General features: G+C 47.1%; 1 protein-coding gene across 8 annotated transcripts in view; it reads left to right on the forward strand.

The window, feature by feature from the left end:
- Nucleotides 1-6,569: 6,569 nt before the first annotated feature.
- Nucleotides 6,570-27,594, forward strand: part of RIOX2 (ribosomal oxygenase 2) — a 29,389-nt gene continuing 8,364 nt past the window's right edge. For 2 of the 8 annotated variants that reach the window (XM_031457389.2, XM_031457405.2), the window contains exons 1-7: nucleotides 6,576-6,616; nucleotides 11,607-12,072; nucleotides 16,809-16,928; nucleotides 18,044-18,172; nucleotides 22,967-23,070; nucleotides 26,300-26,402; nucleotides 27,175-27,346. In XM_031457389.2, coding sequence (XP_031313249.2) covers nucleotides 11,641-12,072; nucleotides 16,809-16,928; nucleotides 18,044-18,172; nucleotides 22,967-23,070; nucleotides 26,300-26,402; nucleotides 27,175-27,346 — 1,060 coding nt within the window. In that variant the 5' untranslated portion in view covers nucleotides 6,576-6,616; nucleotides 11,607-11,640. Of the gene's footprint in view, nucleotides 6,617-6,681; nucleotides 6,703-11,606; nucleotides 12,073-16,808; nucleotides 16,929-18,043; nucleotides 18,173-22,966; nucleotides 23,071-26,299; nucleotides 26,403-27,174; nucleotides 27,371-27,594 lie in introns of those variants that run through there. The other 6 variants (XM_031457396.2, XM_031457414.2, XM_064496218.1 and 3 more) reach the window with 5 other exon arrangements.

Consider the following 27,594-nt stretch of genomic DNA (forward strand, 5'->3'; position numbering starts at 1 on the left):
GCAGCTGCCATCTTGAAATTCTTAATAATGTCTTCTTTGGATCTGTTCTGTAAGTGAAGTCCTTTGGGAACAACAAGCATGGACCAGGGCTTGGCACATGCAGTTCTGCCTCCCATCCTGTGAGATGGGTTCTGGACCTCACTTTCTCACCTCCCTCTCCGTTCTCTACCCAATGCAGAGGCTGGTACACAGATGCAGGGTGGTTTGGGACCAGTGCACACATCTCAAACCCTGTAACCACCCTGGGCTGGCAGCGCCATGGTGAGTTTGGAGGATGGCTGGACTGGAACAAGCCTCTCATCACCCCTGATCCAGGTAAGGAGTGGTCCCTGGGTGGAAGGTTGCAATCCCCTGAGGGTTGCTGGTTTGCTGTGAGTTGGGGCCATGACCAGTGCATCAGGGGGTGGTATCCCAACCCCTGGCCAGAGCACAGTAGTGTCGGTCCAGCAGTTAGCAGGTGGGGGAACTCGACAGCCTGTGGGCCAGAGGCTCCTGTGCCTACCTGGGTCCCAGTGGCACTGTAGGGCCCTCCCACGCCCCTGAATGTCTGCACTCACCTTTCAGGTATTTCTGTGCTTGCGAGAGCATGACTTTAAATGGCAAATTAAAAACAACACTACGATAGTGAAGAGAGAGACTGCAAAAGAAAGGAACCACTTTATATTTTAGTACCTTTAATGACTGTTTCCCCCTACTTTTGGACCAAGGAGCTCCACATTTTCATTTTGCACTGAGCCCCGCCCATGACGTAGCTGGTCCTGGTAACGTGTAGAAGCTTTCAAAGGACGCAGCTGAAAGTTCTTTTAGAGCCTTTCAACTGATCTGACTGACCTCCTGTGGCCCCACACCTCCTTCTCTGTTTATGCCAGTGGACCCTGCTGTCCCATAATGCTTGGCCTTCACCACCTGCTATGTCACTCTCTTTGGCACCTTCCAGGTGGACCAAATGCAGATACTTTCTACAGCACTGCCTCAGCCCAGAGGATACGCAAGGATCCTTGACATAACAAAGGGTGTTTGAGCACTTGCCGCACGCTGCCTTTTGGCCTCCGAGTGCCGCCTCCTTCTTCAGGGTCCTCCAGGCAAGAAGCAGCCACTTGTTCACAAATCATCCCCAAATTCCCACAACCGTGTCTCAGAGACCCAAGAGCTTTGGAACTACACTCAGATATTCTCTGATAGGAGCCCTGAAACAGAGCAGCAGATCCCACAGCTCAGCAAGCAGCTGGCTGGGGACTCCCCTGCAGGTGCCCCCAGTCTCTCTGCTGGGCTCTGGAGTCCCTATCACCTGGCTTGGTGGGAGGAAGGAAAATGCTACAGCGAGCTCCACTGGGCTGATGATCTGCTCTTCTATGTTCTCTACTTCCACAGATTTCCCTTAAATTTCCAGTCTTTGTACTCTGAAGGTGGATGATGCTCATGGAATCTGCTCGGGCCCTTTTAGTGAGTCCTACAGGGCATTGTCTCTGGAGAAATGTGGTACTTAACTGCAGCACAGTGTGAGGTTAAAAGCTGGGTGGGGGTTACCACTAAAGCAGTGGTGAGACATTTTGGGCTGTCACAGCTTGGGTGCAGGCACTATTGGCATCTGGTGGGTAGAGGCCAGGGATTCTGCTAAACATCCTGTGACACACAGGACAGCCAAGTCTCAGGGGCTAATAACACCCAGGTTAAGAAAGCCTGCTCTAGAGCCAGACTGACTGGAGTAACATCTCGGTTCTGTCTCCTGCTACTCTGTGACCTTTGACTAATAACTTAGTCTCCTGGGGCCTCAGTTTCCTCACATGCAAAATGAGGAGAATTATAGCATCTTTTTCACAGGTTTTTGTGTGGACTAGTAAGTTTGAGTACAAAGGTTAAAAAAATGCCTGGAAAATGGTAGGTGGTGAACAAATATGACTGTCTCCTGTTTTGGGGCTTTCGCTGAAATATCATGTAAAAACCCCATTAGGTCTACTCCTATACAAGTTATTTTATTGCAGTTTATACATTCATTTTTATAAATAAAATTACAGTCTCTGTAATTTTCTTTTTTAAGGTTATCTTTCTTTTCTATATTTAGAAGCAGTTTGTGTATATTTTCCTTTTCCTTGATAGTTAAAAAACATCTGTAGACCTGTCAGTTCCTGGCAACTACCACACTGGAGATCAGTTGGTTGGTCATAATTAGGTCATTTTGATAAATTTTTAAAAAGAAAATAAGTAAACTAATGTACAATCACTATGCCGAAGTTCTCTCATCCATCTGTACATTATTTTTAGTCTCCCAGGAAACATTTTCAATAGGAGCTTGTTTACTTTTTAACGAGGCAATCCAATAAGTATGAACAGAGAGCACTTGTGCAGGAGTGTATCTTATTTTTATAAGAATCACAGACAACTCTATTTCAGGTTTAGAGGTAACATATTAAGTAACAAAACATCTCCATGAGGAAAAGTCATTGGCTGAAATCCAAGGTGTGTTTTAACATGTGCTGAGCTGCTGGAGAAGGGAAATCTGCAGTATCATTTCATTTAAAAAGTTATACAGCCTAATAACTGATTTTCCTATATGCACAGGCTCTAAAAGGAATTAGATAGTAAGTAAGAAAATGGGAATACTAGCTCAATTCACTTTTGTAAACACTGAGTAGCTACAATGCAAAGTTCTGTTCTAGTTCTCAGAATGGAAGAAAACAATTTCCTGCCTCTAAGACATGTAAAACAGACATAGTTATAGATATATGTAAAATATAATTCCAAACAGTGATGGTATGCTTTTTTCAAGTTAAATATATTGATTTCCATGAGGTATATGTCACAACTAAAAATTTGGATGATCTCAGCCTGGATCATCACTCCCCCTCCCCTACAAAAGGCTCTTCTGAAATTACCACAATCCCAAAATTATTCCATGGTGATAAGCATGTCAGGTTGAAGCTGCCTTGCTTGATGAGTCTTGTCAATGAACTGAAGCATATATGTGTAAAAGGCTCAACTGCATTTAATTCATTCTGTGGATCACGTTCAAGATGATATAAAGGATTTAACAACAATGCCTCTCAGGTGAATCACATTTTATGGTTTTAAAACTTTTCTGCTTACTCTCTCTCACCTGAGACTCACAATAGCTTTATGAGTTAGGCAAAATTAACCACTTTTACAGATGCAGAAAAAGGAGGCAGAGAGGATCAGTAGTTAGGCAGCATGGGCTTTAGATTTAAGTCTCAGATCTGCTATTCAATGTCCATAATTTTGAGCAAGTTATTTAACCTTGCTATGCCTCAGTTTATATATTTACATATATTTTATATATTTATAAATATAATCAGTCTATTTATATATCTATATCTATGTCTAATGCTGTTTATAAAAAGGATAATAATGGTATAGATATAAAATGAAGTCATATATAAGAAAGAAATTATTTAGATATTTTCTGGACCAAAGTGAATACAAGTACGTAAAGGGCACCATTCACATAGTTTAAAACCATGTGTGTGCCTTCTAGAGTTCTGCAATGCAGCAGCCCTGCAAATTAAAAGAAAGTTTTAAAACAAAAAACTTTAATGTACAAATACTAGTCATTTTACAAGTTCATCAATGTTTATAGATGCATGAGTGATTCCAACCAGACTGATTTTTCTCCTAACACCCTGTGGAACTCGGTGCACAGACCCTTAGGATCACAGAATTTGAGAGTCAGTAGGGACAACGCAGAACATCTGGCTTGGTCTCGTTTTATAAATGAGGAAACTGGGCGTTAGCAAAGAGAGAGAGTTGTCCGAGTTCATATACTTGGTGGCCTCTCCCCCCGAGGTAGACCCAACAACCTTAAAAAGTACACTCGCACACCATGTTTCTTAGATTGTTTGTGGCCAGCTGCACTTTGACTGGAGGTGGAGGTAGGACAGGGGTGCATGTTTGCAGCCTGACCCCTGGGCAGGTCAGGCCTGGTGGAGTCACAGTGAGGAGGCTAAAATCCTAAGGATCTCCCAGAACAGCCAAGGAGGAGGCCACAGAGAAGGATGACAAACCTGGGTCTGAAAAGAACTTTTAACAAAGCAACCCCAAGGGTACGAACATAAAGGACCTCTGCAGGAGTGTAACTTAGTTTTGTAAGAATCACAAACACATCTGTTCAGGGTTTATGTCCAAGACAAGACAAGAAGGGAATTCTCTACCTTCTCCTGTCATCTTGGCATGTTGTTCCCAGGATCTGCAGGAGGATCCCAAGTTGATTGATTCAGAAATCTGGGGACTTCTAGGCAGGTCTGAGTGGCTGAGCCAACCCTGACTATCTATGACACTGTTTTCATGAGAAAGTGAATTATGGAAAGGAAATAATTGACTTTTTAATGACTCTTGGAATAAATAAGTTGGGGACTGGGTAGTATTCCTTTTCTTATCTTCTGGCAGAGCTTTTAAACTCAACTAACTAAAAGCAAAAGATGAAAAAGAAGGTATTGGAAACAGTATATTAGGAATGCCATAGATGCTAGAAGCTCCCTGGGCAAGTTAATGAGCCACTGGCCACCCTCAACCCCCATCTCCCTCACATCCGCTCCTTCCTCCTTTGCTTTATAGACATGCCAGGCACCATGTTTAGGTCCGAAGATCATGACTTTTTTGCTTGCCATACTAAGAAATCTGGACTATAATGAAAATATCAGAGAGAATACTGAAAGACTAATTTTGCATCAGGGGAACTGCTAGATACGATGTATGATTTTCCCTAGCAGAGCTGACTTCAATATGTGCTTTGTTCTGTTAGACATCCTAGGTACTATTCTATATGCCAAGAAATAGTTTTTTGTGTTGACATTGGAACTTTTCTTTATGACAGACACAAAGTACTGCTTTTCCATGTAATGGACAAGGGTGAGAATTTACCATTTTCTGAATCCCTGTAACATCCATACTGCTCTATATTATCTTCAGGAGATGGTTTGAAGTAAAAATAAAGAACAAGGTATGTTACCAACATCATGTGAAGTAGAGTAGAGTTTTTACGTAGTCTTCTCTGAAAGGGCTAAATTTGAACTGAACTCCAAGTTCCTTGACTGGAATCTGCCCGGCAGCTTTCAGGTGATGGTGGGAGGCAGAAAGCACAACACTCTGGGAAAGGACTAAACAGTTGACTGACTGGTTTGGCTCCAGTCTTGTTTCTGCTACTTCCTAGCTGTGTGACCTTGTGCACTTACTTAACCTCTCCTGACTCACTTTCCTAAACTGTAAAGTGGAGTTTGTGGTGAGGAGTCTATGAAACACCTAGCATGGTGCCAGAAAGCAGAAGAATTCAGTTCAAGCCTTGCTATGGTTACCGGGAAAAGGAAAGTAAGAATTACCTTGGTTCTTAGTCACCCGAAAAAAATTTTCTTTTGACAAGAGACAGAAAATGTGATATAAGCAAGATTTTTATTAGTGAAGTAAAAAAAATAGCAAAAGATCTACATTCCAGAGAATTGGGAGCAGGCCAAATCAAGAGAGGAAACATGGCGCCATTCCTTTGTTTTTCCTGTTTTCATATCCTGGTTTCATGATTGATTGATTGATTGATTGACAACTCAGGTTCCCTGTGCTCTGTTACACCCATCCCGTTTTGGGCAGGTTTATCGGGTCAAGTTATACCAGGTCCCCTCCCATGCGCAGCTGCAGTGCTTTGATTTTAACTGGCTTCTTTTACTGGCCCTTATTTAGAGAAAGTAAAAATGTCTGGAGTCCCTTTTCCTGAATGCAGACACTGCCATTTTCTGGGTTGTTCCTTTCCCCTTCTTCTCCTCCTGCCCAGTGTTCATTTCTATCTCAACTACCTAACACTATTACTGTTACTTTAGACAAGTGTCAGATAAAGGTATGTATACTTCGTTTCCATTTGCTCACGTGTCACTTAACCATCAGATACAGCTGCTGGTCTCAATCATGTTAACAGAATGAAAAGACGTCTTTCCTCTGTGCCCTCTTTGGCTGTCAACAGAACAAAGAAGGGCACAGGCCAGGGCAGAGGTGAGTAACTGACTCCCTTCCACTGGTCCCAACTTCTCAACCTCTAAGTCCTGATGAGTCAAAAGGAGACAGTATTAGGCCGAAATTAGTCAAATCATTGCTTTTGTTCTTTGCTTCTACAGCCACAGTTGCAAGAATTTACAGTTTTCTTTTAAAACAGGATTCATTCTCTCTCCGGGAGCAACACATTTTACATTAAAGCTGTCTTAGTACAAAGCAGCACAGCGTAGCAGACAGCGTGTCTAAGAAAGTGATGGAGAACCTGGACCACTAGCTCCCTAAACCTGGGCAGCTCACCTCCCCTCTCCCGGCCTCAGGTTCTCATTCATTAAAGGAACATGGTTGTACTAGAATGCGTCCCCAGATTCTGAGCCTCCTTCCGCCGCAACTCAAAATACAACAACAAAATCCTCATTTATTTCCTTTTACACCGAAGAAGGAAATGTACTGGCGTGAGCCCTGACCGCACTCGGGACCCGAGTGCCGGAAGCACCCCCACCGCGGGCGGCCGGCGGCGCGGCCGGGAGGCGGGCACGGAGCAGGAGGGCCCGCCCCGAGCGTGCGCACATCGCCCCCAGCCCGCGCCCCGCCCCCGGCTCGGCTCGCACCCGCGCGCAACAGGCCGAGCCCGGTGAGTGGAGCGATCCCCGCCCGCTGCCCCGCGCCGCGGGTACCGGCGGTCGTGCTCATCCTCCGGGCGCCGAGGCGCTAGTGCGGGTGACGCAAGGTCGGGGTTGGGAGGGGGAGGACTTCAGGGCCGGCCCCCGGACTCGGGCCGGGAGCTTCGGTGCGGTCGGGCCCGGGCCGGCGGGCGCTGGTGGTTGCGGTATGGGGGACGCGCGCCGACGCGCTCCACTATCCCGGGGACGGGGACGCTGGACACGCCGGGTCTGGCGCCGCCGGGATCCGGGACTAGGGTCGCGAATGGCCTGGGCGCCGAGCGTGTAGGTACGTGCTCGGCCTGTGGTCTGGAGACAGGACGAGCACGTGGAAAGTTTGGAGGCTTGGCATGGAGGGTGGTGCCCGCCTTCGCGCCGGCGCGGCGGGTTCTCCGGGAGCGCGGCCACCACGTGGGCGCCGCACCTGGGCGGCAGGTGGGGCCTAAGAGCCGGGCTTTACTGCTGGGAAACCTGAAGTGCGGGCTTCGGAAGCTGCGTCTCTCCCACCACACCCTGACTTTAAAATTACAGCCTACCCCTCCGCTTCATTCATGGGTCACCGAATGTGCCTAGGACGGCTGCCCGACTGTTGGCGTCCATCGGGTTAATTAGACCAGGTTGGTCACTGTGTTTTCAGGACGTACAGGCCTGGGAATCGCAGGCTCTGATTACTTCACTGACAAGCTGTAAATCCAGCGCCAGGCCTTTCGTTTCACCGGTCTCATCTTTAAGTGGAAGAGCCTGATTTACCCAGCTTCTTCCACCATCGGCTTGGATAGTTTTGCCTCTCTGCCCTCCTCCTTTGTAACCTCATGGTTACTAAAATACATTAATGAGATATGACGCATTCTTCCTAAAACAGAACCAAAAACATAAGTACCAATCACAGCTTTAAGTCAATAGGAGAACCACTTTCCCCTCCCTGACTTGATAAACTTTAACGTGGGCCTAAGAGAAATGTTTTAGGTGGTTACTTTTTTTTTTTAACTTCTTTTTTTCCTTCCTCTCCTCCTCCTTTTTTTTTTTTTTTTTTTTGATACTGTGTTACTGCAGATTTCTGGGCCCTAGCTACCAGAATTGCTAATCCAGTAGGCTTGATATGGGGCCCAGAAATTTGCATGCTAACAAGCGTTCCTGGTCACTTGACTACACTCTGTAAAACACAGCTCTGGAGATTATAAAGACACGCCTCCCTTCCCTGCTTGGTAATGACCACTGGTGGCTAAGAGGCCTCTCAGCTCTGACAGTACTTTTAAATACCCAGGCTACAGCTGCCATCCGAATAATCCCCACTGAACAAACCATCTGCCCCCCCCACTCTGTTTTGTGTAAGGCTTTTGAGATTTTTCTCTAAAATTGTATACAAAAGATGAAAGAGGGGGAAAAAGACTTTATTCAGCAAATGTTTATTGAGGACTTACATGCCATACTCTGTACTAGGCTCTGGGAATGTGCGGATAGCTGTCTTGTGTTAGGACTTCTCAGAGAAGAAGGTTCTCCATAGAGAAGAAGGTTGGGACACTTAAAAATATAAAGGCTTTATGTATATTTGTTTGCTGTAGAATGGGTACCAGTACTGATTTTCTTGTGGAGTTTAATCCTTCAAAGTTGTTTACATTAGCTGGTGTTTTTTATCTGGGGGCAGTTAGTAAAATACGAACCTTGAATCTTTAGACTTTTTACATTTTAATGCTATAGTTAACTCAAAGTGGAAACAATTGCTTTTTAAAAACTTGCTCCCCCCCCCGCCCCCAGCTTTATAAAAATATTTACTCTTCTGTTTGGGTGGTCCGTGCGGTTTAGAGGCAGGCTTGTGTTGGCTGTACTTTTCTAGACAAAGCATTCCCTTGCTTAATTCTTGTATTTCTTAGATTCCAAGACACACTTTTTTTTTTTACATTTCTGAAATTGTGATGCAGCTTATTATTTTTGTATGTTTATTGTGGTGGGCTGTGTCCTGTGTTGTCCTCTCCACCTTCCAAAAGCTGTTAAAATGTTTGTCTTACAATATGGATAGAGTGAGAATCAGAGAAATAGTATGTTTACCCAGTAACCTCTAAGCTTGGTTCCAATTAAGCCACAGATCATTTCAATATGAACATAAGCAGTAAATGATGTAACTTTTGGCAGTATAAGTACTGAAATTTATGTTCTAACAAAAGCATTTGTTATGCACTGTTGCGGTTTATTTTGTCAGTGATTGGAGATGGGAAAAAAGCGCCAAGTGATTTTATTTTTGGCTGAAGTATTTTGCACATTTTTTTTCACTCTTCCTGGTGAGTATGCTTATGCTGTTTTCATCTATTATGCTTAAAGAAAACAGGCCTTTTGTTTGCATCTTCCTGCTGCTCACATCCCTTAAATAAATTTTAACTGACAGGTTGTGAGGGATAAGAGATGTGTGGCTGAATATGAAATTACTTTTTCATTATAGGGTACCTTTAATGATCCAAACCTTCTGAGCCAACCTAACAGTTTTTAAAAATTAAATGTGAGCAATGTGTCAGGGGGTCCCCAAGACAACCCCTAGGGTCGGTGATTTGCTAGGACTCACAGCTGATTTATTACAGCGAAAGAAGACCAAGTGCACAATTGCTGCAGCCGCTAATTCTGACAACGCATGTGAAGTGCCGCCAGCCAGGGAAGCTCATTAGACACTCAGTGCCCAGGGTTTTTACTGGGGGCTGATCAGGTAGGACCTTCTTGCCTGGCAGACATCAAAGTTCCTGACGCCCAGAAGGAATGCAGGTGATCTTCATAACCCCCATCGTTTGTAGAGTTGAGGCTCAGTGAGTTCCTATTATCAGTTTATGGCGGTGAGAACACTCTCGGCCACATGCTGGCGTTTCAAAGGATAACAAGTAAATTTTCTGCATAAGCAGGGCTATTGACTGAATCTGTTTTCATCTTTTTGTATTTCTACATTTCTGGGTTCCAAGTTCTAGCAATATTTTGTCTCACTGAAGCCTTGATTCTTCAGTTGAGAAATCAAGCTGGTCTGTTTCACTGAAAAGGAATAGGAAGCATTTTCAGAAAATGTGCCTCATTGATGATAAATCCTAAAGCACCAAATTTGTTTTTCCCCCTAAGTTTAAGGGAAAAAGCTTTTAAGCTTAAGCCCTTACCCATTCAAGGGAAGCTTTCAGAATCAGTTTGTATTAGTTTCCTGCCATGGTCCTGTGTTTCCCTACCAAAAGCACTTGGTCTTTTGAAGGAACTGAGCTATTTGTGGGTTCAAAATTTAGAAGCTAGAACGAGACTTCTAGAGAGTTTTATATATTTGTGCCCGCTTATCCGTGGAAGATAATGTGCCAAGACCCCTAGTGGATGCCTGAAACTGGATAGTACTGAACTCTATATATAATAGAGTTTTTTCCTATTCATACATACCTACAATAAAGTTTAACTTATAAATTAGGCACAGTAAGAGAATATCTGAATTGCCAGCATCACTACTTCTGTGCTTTGAAGCCATTATTGAGTAAAACAAGGGTCACTTGCACACCATCTCTGCGATAACGTCGACAATCTGATAACCACGGCGGCCACTAAGTGACCATTGGGCTGGTTACGCTGGACAAAGGGATCTTCTAAATTTATTTTCTAGATTTATTCTGAACTTAATCAATTCTAAATTTATATGTGAGTTGTCGTAAGTGTGACACGTTCTGCTGCCTGCTTCCCAGGCCAGACCATTCATTCTACTCAGTCCACAGTGTACCTGAAATACAGCTTAGTTATAATGATAAAAGAGCAGAAAACTGTTCTTGCAATTCTGATAACCCCATAAAATAGAAGAGCATAACATTTATAAATAAGTTACTGGTCTCTGGGAAAAAGTGGTTTTCGTAAGCACAGTGGTTTTTAACCTTTTAAGGGGATGGGGACTCCTTTAAGAATCTGGTTAAAGCAGTGAATCCCCTCCACCCTAGCTTTCCTATGGGGAAAAAATGTACTGTAAAATAGAATTTTGCAGTTTCAGGAAATTCATATATTTTGAAGTACTGTTCTTGAAGTGTAGATGAAGGACACCTGTATTGTAAGTGTGACGGCAGTTGTGGTTTGGGGCAATTCTGAGAGACCTTTGGTAACACTTAGGAGGGTTGCTTCTCTTACAACTCAAGTGTGGTCTGTGGCCCAGAGGCAGCATCATTACCTGTGAGCTTGTTAGAGATGCAGACTCTCAAGCCCCACCTGACATCTAGGTGCCCAGGGGGATGTGTGTGCCTGTGAAAGCCAGAGGGAGGAGTGCTGTGTTAGAGGTTAATGATGTTGCTATTTGTTGTGTCTTATGTTAGTTAAAAAGTTACAACTTTTAAAAGGCTTGGGATATAACTATATTTACTCTTCATTTTTCAGCTCCTAATTAGTTTCTTGTTTTATTTTTTAATGGGAGGTTTCTGGTAAAGTGTCAATTTTTAGCAATAAGCTGAGGTTGGAAGTAAGGTGGCCCAGGTGCTTGAGGAAGACTTGGGAGCAAGCTACTTCTTGCTTCAGCCACCAGGTGGCACCACTGGCCCCAGTGGCCTGGAAAGCAGCCCTTGGTAGTTCTAGGTCAAGTGTTTTTAACTCAGTGCATCTAATTAGAGTTGGGACCTGGTGCTGATTAAAGCCAAATATAAGATTTCGACTTTGCTTTGTCAATGGCCATAGGCTAAAACTGACTCGGAACTGCTGAGGCCATTGAATTGTTTAATTTGGGATAATTATACCTCCTAGTAAGTAATGCATTCTGTGACTTAGTGCTTGTGTACAGGAGAAACATGCTTTCCTTTCTGTGAATGTGATCTGAGTGGTGTTTGAGGCTGAGTCATATCTTGGAAGAAGTGGTGTTGGCTTCCTGCTGAATCTTATCCTGGAGGAAATGGCCTTGGCTGAGGAAGAGTCCGTGTGCTTGTTGTGTGTGCACTCCTGACGCCGGCACTGGGAAACCCAAACACGTGTGTTTTGTCCTTTTGGCAGGTTTGCGGCTCCTTGCAGCGTTGTGCTGAAGACAATGCCGAAGAAAGCGAAGCCTGCAGCAAATGGGCAGGAAGAGGGGCCTGTTCCCTGTAAGCAGGTGAAGGTGGAGGTGGCCGGGGGGCCTTCCCCTTTGAACTTTGACAGCCCCAGTGGCCTCTTTGAAAGTTTAATCTCTCCTGTCAAGGCAGAGACTTTTTTCCAGGAATTCTGGGAGCAGAAGCCCCTTCTCATCCAGAGAGATGACCTAGCGCTGGCCACATATTACCAGTCCCTGTTCAGGCTCTCAGACCTGAAGAGCCTGTGCCGCCAGGGTGTGTACTACGGGAGGGACGTCAACGTCTGCCGCTGTGTCAGTGGAAAGAAAAAGGTTTTAAATAAAGATGGCAAAGTGCACTTCCTTCAGCTGAGAAAAGACTTCGACCAGAAAAGGGCAACAATTCAGTTTCACCAACCTCAGAGATTCAAGGTAATGGGTCTCCACAGTGCAGGGGCCTCATCTGTATTGAAGCACTAACACTTGGCCGCTGATCAGCTCAGGGGTTTGATCATGATTAGCCTCCTGCCATCAGTTGAGTTTGAGAAGCGGTAGCACCTGTCTGGTCTTCAGATGCACTCCAGCTTCAGTGATTTGTGTTCCCTTTTGGCTAAACAGGATCTCTAACAGCTTGGGGTGGACATGGCTACGTGTCACTGAGCTGCAAAAATTAAATTATATTGCAAGTTTATAAAGTTTGTTAAAGTGACATGACAGCTCCAGGAGCATCTCCGTGGGCTGGTGTATGTTTTGCTATATGGTAGGCATCTCTGGTTTGTCCCATCACTATGATTTAAGGCATGATAGCATCAAGGTGATCATTTTCTTCATGAAGTTGCCTCCCTCTGCTGCCTCCATTTGCCAAATCAGAGGCTTTGGAGCAGTGACCAGAACACATAGCAGCTGCATGTTGAAGAAAGAGACTTCACCCTTCTTAAGAGCCACCTGGCTCAGGGGCAGGGCCCTGGAACTGCTGCTGGGGGCAGTCATAGGTGGACGGTAGCTTTGATTTGCCAGTTGGAAAGACTGGCTAACTTTTCTTTATTCTCCATCAGTGGTTGACATTTGAGGAATAATTTGCACCCCACCCTCCGCCCCGTGCTCATTTTTTGTGTTTGTAAAACGTAGACCTAGGATGAGCTAATCTGCTCTCACAGAGGTCTGAAATCTTTATGTGACAGGTAGCCCAGAGCAACTGAGGGCCTGTTCTTAGGTAAAAGTTTATGCCCCTTCAGAAATCCCCTTCTGTGACCCGTGGCTGAATTGCCCCGTCAGCACGGGAGGAGGGGGAGAGCAGTGCGTGAAGTCCCACATCGAGGGGCTGGGTTCTGGCTGTGTGGCTCCCAGGGCCTTGTCACCAGCTACCAGGAATGCCTCTCATGACTGAATTCGAGGTGCCTTGTTAGATCCATTAGGCCTCACTCATCTCGTGAATGCCTTTCCCTTTTTTGTCCACGGCCTCCTGAACCTGTTTGTACTCTTGCATAAAGTAAAAGTATTCTGAAACTTTTCAGTACAAGTCCTCACTCCAGATATTCCATCTCATGCAGCCCTGAGCAGTTGAAATGCCCCTGCAATGCCAGCCTTTTGGCCCTAGCACCCAAAAGGAATTTATGAATCACTTGCCAGACCAAGTGGTGATTTGCATTCAGAAAATATGGACAACAGGGTACTTCGCTCTGAGCTAGTCTTTGACTCTACTTGGCTAGAATCAGTACTTTTTTTTTTAAGAGTGGTTTTTCAACGCCTAAGAACTATGACTGGAAAAGACCGGTGGGGTTGATTACATGTAATTTGGTTGCAGACCAGCGGGAAGTTATTGTTTGGTGTGTGTGGGGGGGTCCTCTGCGGCTGTCGTTTCTGTGCTTCAGAATCATCCTGGGCTCTCTGCTCATCTGCTTAAGCGCTGCACATTCCTCCTCCCCAATTTCCAGTGGCCGAACGCATTCCCTGTGCCCTGTTGACTCAGCTCTTAGCCGTGTTCATTAAAGCAGGAAGGATGCACTGTCCCAGTCTCCAGTCCGCCCCCAGGCCAGACGAGAGTGCTTCCTGTTTGTTTTCTCTCTCCACCACCAGGACCTGAGAAACCTGTCAGCTGCAGGAGCTCACCCGCTTGCTGGGTTCTAAGTACTCTGTTATGTGGTGATTTCGTGTTGCGTGTGTGTGTTTACTAGTGGACGTAGCGCTCTCAGGATAGAGAAAGTCTGGAGCAGTTCCTCACTGGCCAGGGTGAGAGACTGTCAGAGTGAACAGTCAGCCCTTTCTTTATCTGGTCCCAGAATGTGCACAGCTTATGCTAGTTAGTCTGGAAATGAACAACCTAGAGGTTGTTGCCCATCTGCTTTGTGTGATCTGTATATCAAAAGTCCACTTGAATTTACCAAATACTTAACACGTGTGTTCACTGTCAGTCTTTGCAGCAGACATTTGAAATCATTAGAGCAGTCGCTGTGGTCTCCGTTGAAGTTCACAAATGGGACTTCGATAGCTACTAAGGAAGGACTTCTGACTCCAGATTTAGGGCATTTTCCTAACCATATGTTTAAAGATGTTAACTGAGTTACAGTAGGGCTTTTGGCATGCTTGTTTTTGCTTTTCTTTAGGCATGAACATGGGCTTCTGGGCTTAGCCGTTGCATTCGGCTTTGATTCTGCTGGTAGGTCAGTGGAGAGAGGAGGTGCTCCTCCCTCGCTTTCCCATTGTCCTGGGGTCCTCCTTGGCATCTCCAGACATAGCTGGGAGACAGGAGTTAAAGGAGACAGATTTCAGTAGCCTTGTTTTTGCCTAAGTCAGCTCTGGTGAAACTGTAACATTTGTATACTGCTTTGCATTTTAGATAGGATCTGAGATGAGTTTTATGCTGTTCCCCACCATCTTAGGCTGGGAGTCTTCACTTTTACAAACAGAGAAGGTGAAGTCACCTAGCTTGTAACTACAGCTTGGACTGACGTGGTTTGACTCCAGATCTCTTTCTAGTGGACCACACTTGCCAGATTCGGAAGCTAGAGGTCCGAGAGAAAAACTGTACAAAGGATAGGGTTTTCAGTAACCTTTAAGAAGAAAAGAGACGTGTACGCCTCAATTCCAGACCCAGAAGCTTGAGTTAGGAGCCATAAAGGTCACTCAAGGTTCTGAGACACCACTAGGGCCATCAGAGGAGGCTGGGGGTGGGGAGAGGGGAAGCAGGGAGAGAGAAGCTGGTTCCAGTTACTGTATAAATGGAATTACAGAGCCAGGTATCCATTAGGCTGCTTGGGAGATCTGCTAACTCTTTGGAGCTATTCAGATGCCATTAGATTATTATCCTTCCTGTGCTAAATAGAATCCCTGAGATGCAGAGTAGCCAGGTGGCCTATATAAAGATGTCTCGCAAAGCTTCTTTCATGCTGACCCAGGTCTTCCCCACTTGGTATTTGTAATACTGCAGATTTTTCTTTTCACTCCAGTGGCAGGATTGACTCCCAAGCCGTGGTCATTGGTTTCCTTAGCAAATATTTAAATACTTCAACGTCTTCTGAGTGCCAGGCACTGGACATTCATATGCTTGAAACGTGGGGCCCCACAGTGTTCTTTGTAGGTGACTCTTCTCTAAGACAGTCCCCTGGAGAGGCCGTGTGGAGTCGTGGCGAAGGTGTGGGCTCTGCAGCCAGGCTGCGTGGATTTGAATCCAAGAGAGAGTTGCTGGGAGAGGGGTAGAACTACAGTGTGAAGTAAAGCCCTCGGAGATAGTGTCTGGCCTGTGGGAAGTGCTGGCACCCACGTGGCCAGGTTGGGCCTCTCTGCTCCTCACCTGCCTTGGGAAGATCAGTTTCTCCCTCGCAGGGGTGGTGGCTCCTCTCTGGGTCAGGCCCTGGGGAGCTGACGAGGGCCGGAGGGAGGGAGCATGACTCACCTCCGAGCCCCCTTCTCCATCTGTACCCTCTTCCTAAGCTGTCATTTCTGCTCCCATTACTCTAATACCAGTGCTGTGTGGGCTGGTCTCCAAGTGTAAATCCCAGCCCTTACAGCTTGCCGGAACTTCAGACTTCGCCAGCCAGAGGCTTCCTTAAAAATGTCTCCACATGGGGGTCTTAGCAGCTCAGACTTAACATTTCTGAGGTACAGCTTTTCTGTTTTCTCCCTGAAAACTTGTTCTTTAGCAAATCTCCCATTTCAGTGGAACTAGGAGCTAACCAACTGCCTCAGTCAAAAGCCCAAGAGTATTTGTCTGTCCCCTCTCACACCCCTTTGTAGCTGGGCCATCAGGGGTCCTGTCAGTGCTGCTTCTAGAGCACATCTCAGCATTGCTGCTCATCTCTCCTGTAATCAAGCAGACCCCTCCCCCACATCCTCTGCTGTAGCTCCTCTCTGAATTACCCAGATAACAGTATCGGATGCACATTTCCTGAGTTGTTTTGCAGATGCTAAAACCACCACCAAATGGGAGAAGTTAACTACTTGATAATCATGGGCACATAACCCCCAGACCTACTGGCACCTAAAGATTAATACTGTTAACCCCTGTGACACCGCCCTGTTACCTCACCATCGCCCATCACAGAATTGTGCACCAGCTGATCACATACCCTGGGACTGCCCACGTCACCTTTAAGAATGCTTTGCTGAAACCCTTCAGGGAGTCGGGGTTTTAGAGCAGGAACCACCCATACTCCTTGTATTAGCGCCTTTGTAGTAAACCCTATGCTTTCCTTCACCACCACTCGGTGCCAGTAGATTGGCTTTACTGCGCATGTGCGGGCAGCGGGCAGACCCAAGTTTGGTTCAGTGACACCACCACTCTGGTCACTTCCCCCTTACGCTGCTGCCTTAGTAGCTTCCTGATTGCCCTCTCTCACTTTTCTACCATCCATTCTCCACACCGTAGCCGGAGGGAACTCTTATAAACGAGAATTGGGCCATATCTTTGTCCTGTTTAAAATCCTTCGTGACTCCCTGTTGCCTGCCTCGCAGTTGCCTTGTTTATCTGCCACCTCTTCTCTGCTGTGCTGCGCTGCACGGAAGGGTCCTGAGGGCAGAGGTGCTGGCTCGGTCACGGCTGAATTCCCGGTGTCTGGAACATAGCAGCTGTGCATTAAAGACTTGCTGAGTAAATAGGATCATGTTCTCCTCTTACTTCTAATGTATTTTTCACCTCTTCCTCCTCCACCTTTCTTTCCCTTTTTTTTAAGGATGAGCTTTGGAGGATCCAGGAGAAGCTGGAATGCTACTTTGGCTCCTTGGTTGGCTCAAATGTGTACATGACGCCTGCAGGAGCTCAAGGCCTGCCGCCCCATTATGATGATGTCGAGGTGAGAGGGGAGGAAACTGCTGGGCTCCGGGAGGAGGGAGTTGCTGCCAGGTCAGGGGGTCGTAGGGTTCAGCTCAGCTCACCAGCTGGGTCTCGCCCACTCTTCCTGTGCGGGCTCTGGAGAGCTAGACCTCCCTCACTTCGGTGAGGGGCCAAAATTAATCCCACCAAACTGGTTTCCTGCTCCTTCGGAAAGGGGAGAAATTATTTCCTAATAGAAAAAGCCACACATTCTTATGAAGCAGGTATTTATTGAATTTATCTACAGAAAAGTGTGATTGGCCTTTTTCCTTAATTTCACAACGTATGGTCTTTAATAAGGTGGGGTCACAAGTAATCCTTCCATCTGCTTTCATTTTGTCCTTTTTCTGTAACTGCCAAAAATATATATATTTTTTCCATTTGTGAAAATCTTGTGGAAGCTCGAATGAAGGTCATGGTTTCACTTAAGCTCTGGCACCTTGACAAGTGTTGATTTCACTCTCATGTGGCTGCCAAAAAAAGTTAACTCTTTGGCTTAGGTATTTTGTAATTTTATTTTTGTACTAATACAATGTGTGAACATAGAGTTATTAGTTAGAAAAAACCTGTTTTTTCCTCCTTTGAGAGCAATTTGATATCAAGACGTTTTCCAAAAGTTTTTTTTTAAATTTTTTAACAGAACTTTAAAATATCTTTGGTTGAATGAAGAATTAAAAAACTTGAAGTTTTCCTCTGTGCCAGGGATTATAGTCAGGATTTTAGACACCCAGTAGTATCTGAAGCTTGGCTTTTCCATCAGAGATTATAGGCTTTCTACTGTCTGATAGGAGATTTAAGGGGATGTGATAGTGGGCTGGATGGTGGAATATAAAGAACTCTTGTGAGGCTTTATGAAAGTGAAAAGAATGAATAGTCTTCCAGTGTCAGGGTTCATGATGACCTGGTTTTAAAAGTGATTACTGGTAGTGGTAACTTGTATTTTAGTGTGGAGTGAAATGCATCTGTGACCTTTCATTTTTATTTTTCATCTGAGATTTGTAATTTGTCTAAGCCCCGGGAGGGGAGACGCTAGGAGCACTTTGCCTGTGAGCCGTCAGGAGGCTCCCTGACACTCCCGGGCCCTGGGCTCCGCAGGTCTTCATCCTGCAGCTGGAGGGAGAGAAGCACTGGCACCTGTACCGCCCGATGGTGCCCCTGGCGCGGGAGTACAGCGTGGAGGCCGAGGACAGGATCGGGAGGCCGGCACAGGAGTTTACGCTGAAGGTACGGGCTGCCGTGGTGCGTGCCTCTCCGGCGAGGAGTTTGGCTTGAAGGTTAGCGTTTGTGTCCTGGTCCCCTGGGAACGTATCCAAGAGACTGTGGGCGGGTGGCTCTCATTCCATGTAGCTGGTGCGGGGAGCTTCTGAGGGAGCCCTGGTGGTCGGTACTCGTGGAAGTGAGCTGAGCAAATGTTAGATTCATTTTCCATACCACCTGTCTCCGAATATAATCCAAGTTCGACAGGAATGAAGTATGGATTCAGTGACCGCTGACTTCTCTAGAGTAAATGTGGAAGGCACGGCCTTGGCAGCTTCACCAGGTCCGAGACAGTGGTCAGTGCTGGGTCGTAGGTCACCTAGGCAGCCCACGGCCGGGGACTCCTTAGCTTTTTTGTAGGTAAAATTCCAGTTTGATCCCTTTTGCTTGTGCTTGTGCTTGTGCGGTAGACTGTCCGCGCGCCCTTCCCTTCCCCGCATACAGTCACCAGAATAGTCACCCTGCAGGCTCTGGGGAGACCTGTGCTGGATGGAGCATGTGCTGGCCTGTTGGCACCTGCTGCTGAGACAGCATGTCTTTGAGCTGTTAGCCTGGGTGGGATCAGAGCCAAACCCCGCAGGTGAGGCTGCTGCGAAGAAATCTTAGAGAAATAAGAACAGCTGCATAATTAAACTTTATACCTTTTCCTACAAAACTTCAATTTAATTTCCTTCAGTGGTAAAAGGATAATAGTTGATTCAAACCATTCCAAAGATTCTAAGTCACCTGGTAGACTTGCACAGGGCTATTGTTTTTGTATTTCTTGTGTCTTAAAGTTGTAATTAGTATCTAATTCTCGCTCACTGCCTTGTGGCTCTTTCTTGATTGTAAAATCTTTGCCTGCCTGCCGTAGCTGGGAGAAACAATCTCCCTTTTTATGGGTGTCCGTGTCATAGGGGACTTGAATAAATACAACAGTAAAGGTACCCTTTTTTTTTTTATGCTCTTGGTCAGCGGTCAGCAAACTGGCCTAGTTGCCACCTGGACCACGTGGCCCACAAACCACAGTTATTATCTGGCCCTTTTCAGGAAGAGCCGGCCCTGCTCTTGGCTGATTGTTTTTAAGCCAAAGACTAAGCCATCCATGGTCTCTGAGGCCAGGGCTGGGCTCCTCAGGCTGACATCTGGCCCCTTGCCCTGCCCGAGAAGGTCGGGCTGCATGGTGGTCCTCGAGGTGTGGGGCTTGGAGGAGGCAGAGCAGTGCCCACTGGTCGTAACACCCATCCTGATCACAGTTCACAAGAGAAGTTCTGAGTCTTCTGGAATGAGAAAGACAGCACTGTGTCCTGCAACATTTTTCAAGTTGTATGTTGATTGACTTTTTAATCAGTGAAATTCTTCTAATGAAATCTGGCATAAATGCCCAATATATGAAATAGAAAAGCTGAGTCGCTCTGGGCAGGGGTGGGTGTGGTGGCTGCAGTGGGAGGCCTGGAGCCCTCCTCACCCTTTCCTTCCTGCTCCAGCAGCAGCCTGGCTGGTATGTCCGCCAAACATGGGGTCTCGGGGCGAGGACCACCCCTGTAATGGTATCGTGTCTCCGTGGCTTGGGGACTAACAAACCTGGGTTTGAATTCAGCTGCTGTCATTTGCAAGCTGCATGTCCTTGGGCAAGTTATTGATCTCAGTTTTGATTTCTTCTTTATTAAAATGGACATCATAATGCTGACCTTGTAGGTGGTAAGGATTTTAAAATGTTACTTTGATGCTTCCTTTATAGTGAAATTCCTTGGGCAAGATGGCTGTGTGTCATTTTATTGCTGCTTACCAGATTACCACAAACTCAATGGCTCGGAGCAACACAAGTATATTATCTTGTTCTGCAGTTCAGAAGTCCTGGGGTTTCACTTGGCTGAAATCAAGGTGTCAGCAGGATTGTGTTCGTTCTGGAGGCTTTAGGGGAAATTTTATTTCCTTGTCTCTTCCAGCTTCAGAGGCCACCTGCGCCCAGTGGCTCATGGCCCTTTCCTCCGTCTTCAAAGCCAGCACCGAGGAGCTTGGTCTTTCTCTTGCTGCACTCTCTGGTTCTCTCTTCCAATACCGTCCTCCACTTTTAAGGATCCTTGTGGTTACATTGGGCCTTCCCAGTAATCCCGAATAATCTTCCCATCAGCACCCTTAATTCCATTTGCAGCCTTGAGTTACCTTGTCCATGTAACCTACCTATTCATAGGTGGCAGGGATTAGGAGGTAGACATTTTTGGGGACCCTGCCACAATGCCTTGTCTTCCTTTCCTCTTCTCTCCTGCTCTTGGGAACCCCTCCCAGCAGGCTTTCCTCCCCACCATTCCTCTAGAACTACTCTCCAGGTCACTTCTACCTTGTCAGGTGGTCAGCTCTGAACCCCATCTCAGTCTGCCTGTCATCAGTGTTTGACACAGTGGTCACCCCCGCCTTCTTCACTGGCTTCTAGGGTGCAACCCTCTCCTGGTCCTCTCACCACCTTACTGAGCGGCTTCTTCATCCCCTTTACTGTCTTGTCCTCAGTCGTCCCACCTTTGTTAGTTAGGATATAGGGCTCGTTTCCTGGACTTCTTTGATGAGTCAGCATTCCCTCCCAAGGTTTCAAATACCCTCTACAGTGATGTATTTTAAATGCTGTGTTAGATCTCTAGCCCCCATCTCTAAGCTCCAGACTCATAATCCATCTGCCCACTCTATGTCTCCCCTGGAAAGGTAGAAGATGCCATAACTTTAATATTCCCCCAACCAAAATCCCATGTCCCACCCTGTCCCCAGCCTCCTTCTTCATGCAAATGTGTCTCCATTTTTCTGGTTGTTCAGGACAAAATTCTTAGACACATGTATACAAAAGCTTCCTATCTGGTGTCCCCTTTGCAGACTTTCTGACATAACAAGCATACTGATCCTTTTATGATCCTGTGCACCCTTTGCCCAGACCTCCAGTGACTTTCTATTAAACACAGAATAAAAACCAAAGTCCTTGAAATGGTCCAGAAGACCCTGTAATGTCCTCTGCTGCCTGCTCACCTTCCCTCCCTTCCCCTCATTCCCACCTGCACTCACTGTCCTGCCACACTGGCCTACCTATGTCCCTCAGCCTGCCAGACACCTTCTAGCCTCAGGACCTTTGCACTTGCTCTTTCCTCCAGCTGAATCCTTTCTCCCTAGGTAGTCACATGGCTGGCTCGCTCATTTCCTTAAGTCTCTACCAACATGTCACCTTAGCCGAGTAAGGTTTAATGGACCATCCTGGGGTAAAATAGCACCTCTTACTCCAGGCATACCCTGCCCCCGGTTCCAGGAGCATCATTTCCCTCCTCCATCGAATTCACCACTTGACATTATTTGCTGCTTTATTTCATCCCTCTTGCCTCACTAGACTGTCTTGATTGTGTTTATTGTCTCTTCTCCCTTCTCAGGTGTTTGTCTTCTCTTCTGGAATGTGCTGCATCAGAGCAGGTCTTTGTTTTGTTCGATGCTCTTTCCCCGGTGCCTAGCATGGTGCCTGGGCAGGGAAGGGCTCATCACATGTTTGTGGGATGAGTGAATGAATGAATGGATGAAATACATGTGAGAGCCTCATTCAAGGCCTGGCACGCAGCCTCTCCCATATAATGGGTGTGATTATGAGTAATGCATTTATTAAATTGAAGTACTAGTTTCCCTGTCAGTTTGGTGTCATTCAGGGCACATGAGCCACCAAGATAGCACTTATGAATACATATATTATTGTGTATTATTTCTTGCTCTAAGGCAAATCTTAACATTTCAAAAAAAAAAGTTTTTATCTGATATTTCTTGAGCTCTTCCTCCAGGGCCCATGCTCCTAACCAGTGAGGCAGACCACTTCCCATGGTTGCGGAGAGGAGCTGAGTGACTCTCACGATTCCCTCTCCTCTTCTGAGGCAACTGCCCTGCTGAGTGTTTTCCATCTGGGTGGGATGAGGGAGGAGGTGGCTCCAGGACGGGAGTGATTTGGGGAGAATATTTCTGTTCACTGGCTTGGGAGAGGAATAGGACAGGGTGGAGGAGGCTCACTGGCCCAGGACAGTGACTGATCTGTAGTTACGTCTAGTGTTTGGGTTCAAGTGAAGGGTTACAGGGGTTTTCATCCGTTCTTCCAAATGTCTCTTGAGCCTCTGTTGTGTGCTGGGTGCTTTAGTGGTTTAGGCCCTGCGGAGACAAGGTGGACATAGACTCTGCTTTTAAGAGCTCACAGGTAATATCAAGGGCTGGCAGGTAAAGTCATAATTATAACACAGCCACGTGCCATCATTGCTCCAAGAGCTTTGGGTACAGTGTCTCCTTTCATCCTCAAAGTCACCCTGTGAGGTTTGGGGCAACCGCCTCTATTTCACACGTAAAGGAACTGAGGCTTTGGGAGGTCAGGTACTTTGGGGGTCACAGCCAGTGGGTGCAGCTCCTCCTCACTGCTCCACGGAAGGGTGCGGGGTACAGAGCAGGCTCCTGGGCACAGGGTATCACCTCCTTGATCCCTGGATCAGGGCGGGGTGGTTTCTGGTGAATCTGGTCTCAGCTTGTGAATAAAGAAAGTGACCTGAGGTGCTGGAAGCCCCTCCAGGATTGGGCTTCATGGTGACAGGCTCACAGACACAGCTGAGCTAGACCAGCAGGCACTGCTGAGCCCAGCATGCAGACCATGGCTTGATCACCAGGCAGAGGTATCTAGGGTGCAGATCTGACACTCACAGCCTGCATTTGTCTCTTTAAAATGTAGAGGAATGAGAAGACAGCCCTTGCTCTAACTCCCTCCCCCTTTTCTCCTTCTTCCTGTAGCCGGGAGACCTGCTGTACTTCCCCAGGGGGACCATTCATCAGGCAGACACTCCCCCGGGGCTGGCGCACTCCACTCACGTGACCATCAGCACCTACCAGGGCAGGTGAGCGCCCCTCTCCCGGCCTTGTCCCCCTACAGCTCCTCCGGGCAGCCACGGTCAGGAGGCGGTGGTGGGGAGTTGGCCGCCTCTTTACTGCTTATCTAGCCCTGCGTTTTCAGGCATCCCCCGGTGACTTTGTATCCCTTCAGTGTCCTACCTGTGCCCTTGACCCGTCTGGGTATCGTCCTGGAACGTCACGAACCTGACTCTACAGAATGCTGGGACTTGCCCAAGTAAAGGCTCTCGGGGTTTGGGAAGACAGAACCTTAGCTGTGGGTGTGGCGGTGTGTTTGTGATGCCAGGCTGGGCTATAGTAGTCTTTCTCCTTAAAAAATTTTTTTATTGCAGTAAAATATTTATAACATAGAATATGCCACTTTAACCATTTTTAAGTGTCCATTTTGGTAACATTAATTACACACACAGTGTTGTACAACCATCACCACCATCTGCTTCCAGAACACTTTCATCACCCCAGACAGAAACTCTGTATCCATTGAAACCTCTGGGTCTCTTTTAAGGTTTCCATATTTTATAGTTCATGAAATTAAAATCAGAAAGGAAGTCTGGAACAAGGAGTCCTAAAAGCACATGTGCTGAAAACAGTTCCAATTAAAACCATGTTCCAGTCGGGTGAGTGCCTGGTCACGTGACAGGACCTGGCTGCAGTGCCCTGGGAGTGATTTCCTGACAGCAGCCACCTTGCTGGTCCAGGTCCCATTAAAAGCTTAATTTACTCATCATGCAGGGGCTAGACCTTGTGCTGGTTGCTGGGATTGTAGGCACTGGACTGGAGGGGCTTTGAGAGAACTTACACTCTGGAAGTGGTGGGGAGGGTGTGCATAGTTACCAGACAGTGTGATATATTCCATCATAGGTGTGCGGAGGGGACCCTGGGAGCACAGAGCAATGCTCTTAGCTCAGCTGGGGCATCAGGGAAGGCTTCAGAAATGACACCTGAGCTGAGGGAGATTTATGAGGAAGTAGAGGTGGGTCAGAAGGGCAGAGCAGGGGAGGCCATTCCAGCCCAAGGGACAGCAAGTCCCCTCTGACTTCAGAGCTGGAGCTTGCAGAACAAGTGAGTAAGCCTTCCTCAGCCTCCTCATCTGGCTTTTCAGTGTGAAGTGAAGAGACTGGAGGAACCAGCTGGAGTTGGGCCTGAAGTTAGGCTCTCTTTGCCCACAGGTAGGAGCCGAAGCTTGTTTTAGGCTTCCTTTATGAAAAATGTCCGTGTCACCGTGGCTAGTTAGGTTCCTTGCATAACAAGGAGCAGAAGGTCTCTGAGTGACAGCTGAAGACAGGGGCGGTCGTAGGAGCGCGTCATAGCATGTGGGGAAGGGCAGCCGCAGGGAGGCTGGACCAGAAGTTGATTCTGGACCACACTGGCTCTGGGCCTTGGCAGCCACAGAGTTTGGCCCATGAATGCATCCTTGGGTGTCCTGCCATCACCGATACTCAGCTGTGCCCTCTTTCCCTCCTTCTCCGCCCTTTTCATTTCTCTTACTGCCACCAACTGGCTTTCTAGTAACTGGTTTTCCTTCCTCAGTTTCTGTTTACTCACAACATTGGCTCATCACAAACTCTCATCAGTGCCTTCTCTGACCTCCCTTGACCTTGTTGAACCTGTTAGCTTGTGCTTCCCCTGGGTGCCTGACACGTTATTTCCCAGTCCCAGGAATGAGGATCTGGTAGGCTTTCCCTGCTCTCCCCACCCCCTGAAGTCAGTGGGGCTGGGGACCAGCTGTCTGAGTTACAGAGGATGCCCCAGGGCTGTGGGTGGGCACCAGGACCCGTGAGTCTAGGCTGGACACTGACCTGTGCCTTTGTCAGTGGGGCTGGCACTAGAATGGGACAGATGTAACTTGAGGACCGTTGCTCCCCAGAGATTTCCCCTGTGCTTTGGTCCTGGTACTCCTTAAGGCACAATGGACTTGGCCTCTCAGGGGTCATGTTGTTGGAACATTTGGTACCTGCTCTATGGGACAATGGCAGGTCGATTTGGCTGTTTTATTAAAGTGAACCCCTCAAGAGGTGTTATTCCCAAACTTTGGAAAGGCCCGAGATGCCTTCTAGAAAGAGCACAGAGCTCAGTTTAACTGTGCTTAAACCCCTCCATGAGCTACTGTTGTGTGACAGCTACCTGGGACCCCGCGAAGGACGAGCTCATTTCCTGCTGCTGGGAGGCCTGCGCGTGTCCTCCAGGTCGAAGTGCAATCAAAGGTGTGAGGTTGGGCGTAGTGTTAAATCGCACGGTGGTGAGACCACCAGGTAGGAGTGGACACCTTGGGGAAAGTGTCTCATGTGGCTTTCATCCTCTTGCCACTTTTCCAGGAGGGAAGCATAAAAGTGTTAATTTTGCTTACTGAGCGAGAAGCAAGAGTCACACTGTGAATTTCCATTTTGCATGTAGCTAACAATTTGAAATCTGCTGGTGACACAGAGGAAAATTTTGAACAGCTCAGAAATGTTGAGAGAGGGCAGCCGCACAGCGTGGGCTTCCCTTGCTGGCACACGGTTAGGATCGAGTTGAAACGCCCCGGAGAAGGCAGAGACAGCTGAACACTGACACTCATCCCGAGCTGTTACTTTGGGCCTCTGAATTCTGCCTTCTACCCCAGGAAAACCATTGCTAGAATTTAACAAGTTGCAAAATCAATTGTTTTGAAATCGTGGATGTTGGATATTTTACTGAGAAACAGTGCCCCTCTTTTTCATAAGGGACAAAGGAACATGTAGTGTTTTAACTGTTCAGACTGTGACACAGTCCGGGGAATCTTGCTGTTACCCTAAATGTATTGCTTTTGGATTTTTTGCACATAAATATTTTTTCAGGTCCTATAATGATTGAGTGTTAAAGTTTCCTGCAAAACTTTCCTCATAGGCACTGTGTTACAGTTGAAAACGTTAAAAAAAATAAATTGGTCTCTTGAACTTCCTATTTATGACAGTATGTAATTAATTTTCTGGTATCTTTACATTTGAGATAAATCCTGAATAAAGCCTAGCTTCCCACCTTTAACTTCTCATGTGACTGTCCGGAAATGGGGAGGGCAGGCAGCCTGTGATTGATGGAGGCCTTGAGTTTTCATGCTGAGTGACGTGAAATTACAGAATTCAAGGTGCCAGGGCAGGGGAGTTGGCTTGGTAGTTTGTAGCTCTGGGCTTTTAGTAGTCAGTGCTTTAGGCACATTTCTTACGCATTCCCTCTCTGTTTTCTTGGTGCGCTTTCCAGTTCATGGGGAGATTTCCTTTTGGACACCATTTCGGGGCTCGTGTTTGATACCGCGAAGGCCGACGTGGAGTTACGGGCCGGCATCCCTCGGCAGCTGCTCCTGGTGAGGAATGAAGGCAGGTGGGAAAGGAGGGGAAGCCACAGCCCAGGCCAGCTAGAGCAGTGCAGCCTCCTCGGGACCCCAGCATCCTTCTCCCCACGTGAGCCAAGCTAGCCTCCTCCCTTGCTGACCTGCCGGACTGGGTGGTGTGCAGAATGAATGGAGTGCCGCCCATCACGTGCTCCCCAAAGGACCAGGGGTGCTGTGCCGACAGCCCACTTCCTGTATTTCAGGGCGGCAGTAAAGGCAGCGGCAGGCACTATGGGGGTGCTGGCTGCATACGTGGTTGAACAAGTAACTAATGTGGCTGGGAGAACCATAGCTTCAGCAGTGATCACAAGTGAGGAGAGACCCACTGCAGAGCCTAGCCTTGCCATCTTCCTTGACTTTTCTGTCCATCCTGTTGTACCTTTGAAACAGCACGGTTAGGCTGGTTTGGAGAAGATGAGAGCATTAGGGCTGAGTTGAGCAAAGGGTGCTTTCACCGTCTGGAGCAGTCACCTTAGCGACTTCTTTTCCCAAAGGCAAAGCCGGGACTGCACCTATCTCCAGGGATCCCTCTTTCCAGGCACACTGCTGAAAATTGACCTTTATTTTTACTCAAACAATAAGCAGCTTAAGATGAACAGTGGTTCTAAGGGTGTAGCGGGATGTTGTTTTTAAAGGAGTGATGCGATGTGCGCTGGGGGGGGTTGCTGAGTGGACCACTCAGGAGATGTGGGGCCTGGGCAGTCCGGGCACTGGAGTCGGGGCCAGGACTCACTTCTGTTTCCAGCAGGTGGAAACCACAGCTACTGCAACAAGAAGATTAAGCGGCTTTCTGAGGATGCTTGCAGACCGGTTGGAGGGCACCGAAGAACTGCTTTCAGCAGACATGAAGAAGGATTTTGCCATGAACAGACTTCCGCCTTACTACGTGGGAGACGGAGCAGAGCTTTCAACACCAGGTGGAGCTGATTGTCTTCTTCGAGGTGGTTAGGGGCTAACATGGGGCATTTTGAGGCTTTCCTGGGTGGGCACCTCTTTAAGCTGATGGAGAGTATGCAGCATTTTGGAATTAACGTGGGCCTGTCTTTAGTGTGTTAAGGTTGGACAAGACATGCTGCTTGATGGGGAGTGAGAGCCTGTGATATTAGGTGAGAAATGTTGTGTATTTATGGCCCCTCCAGTATTCATCATCTTCAGGAAGTTTTAA

The sequence above is a fragment of the Camelus dromedarius genome, chromosome 2 (assembly GCF_036321535.1).
Source record: "Camelus dromedarius isolate mCamDro1 chromosome 2, mCamDro1.pat, whole genome shotgun sequence".
Lineage (NCBI taxonomy): Eukaryota > Metazoa > Chordata > Mammalia > Artiodactyla > Camelidae > Camelus > Camelus dromedarius.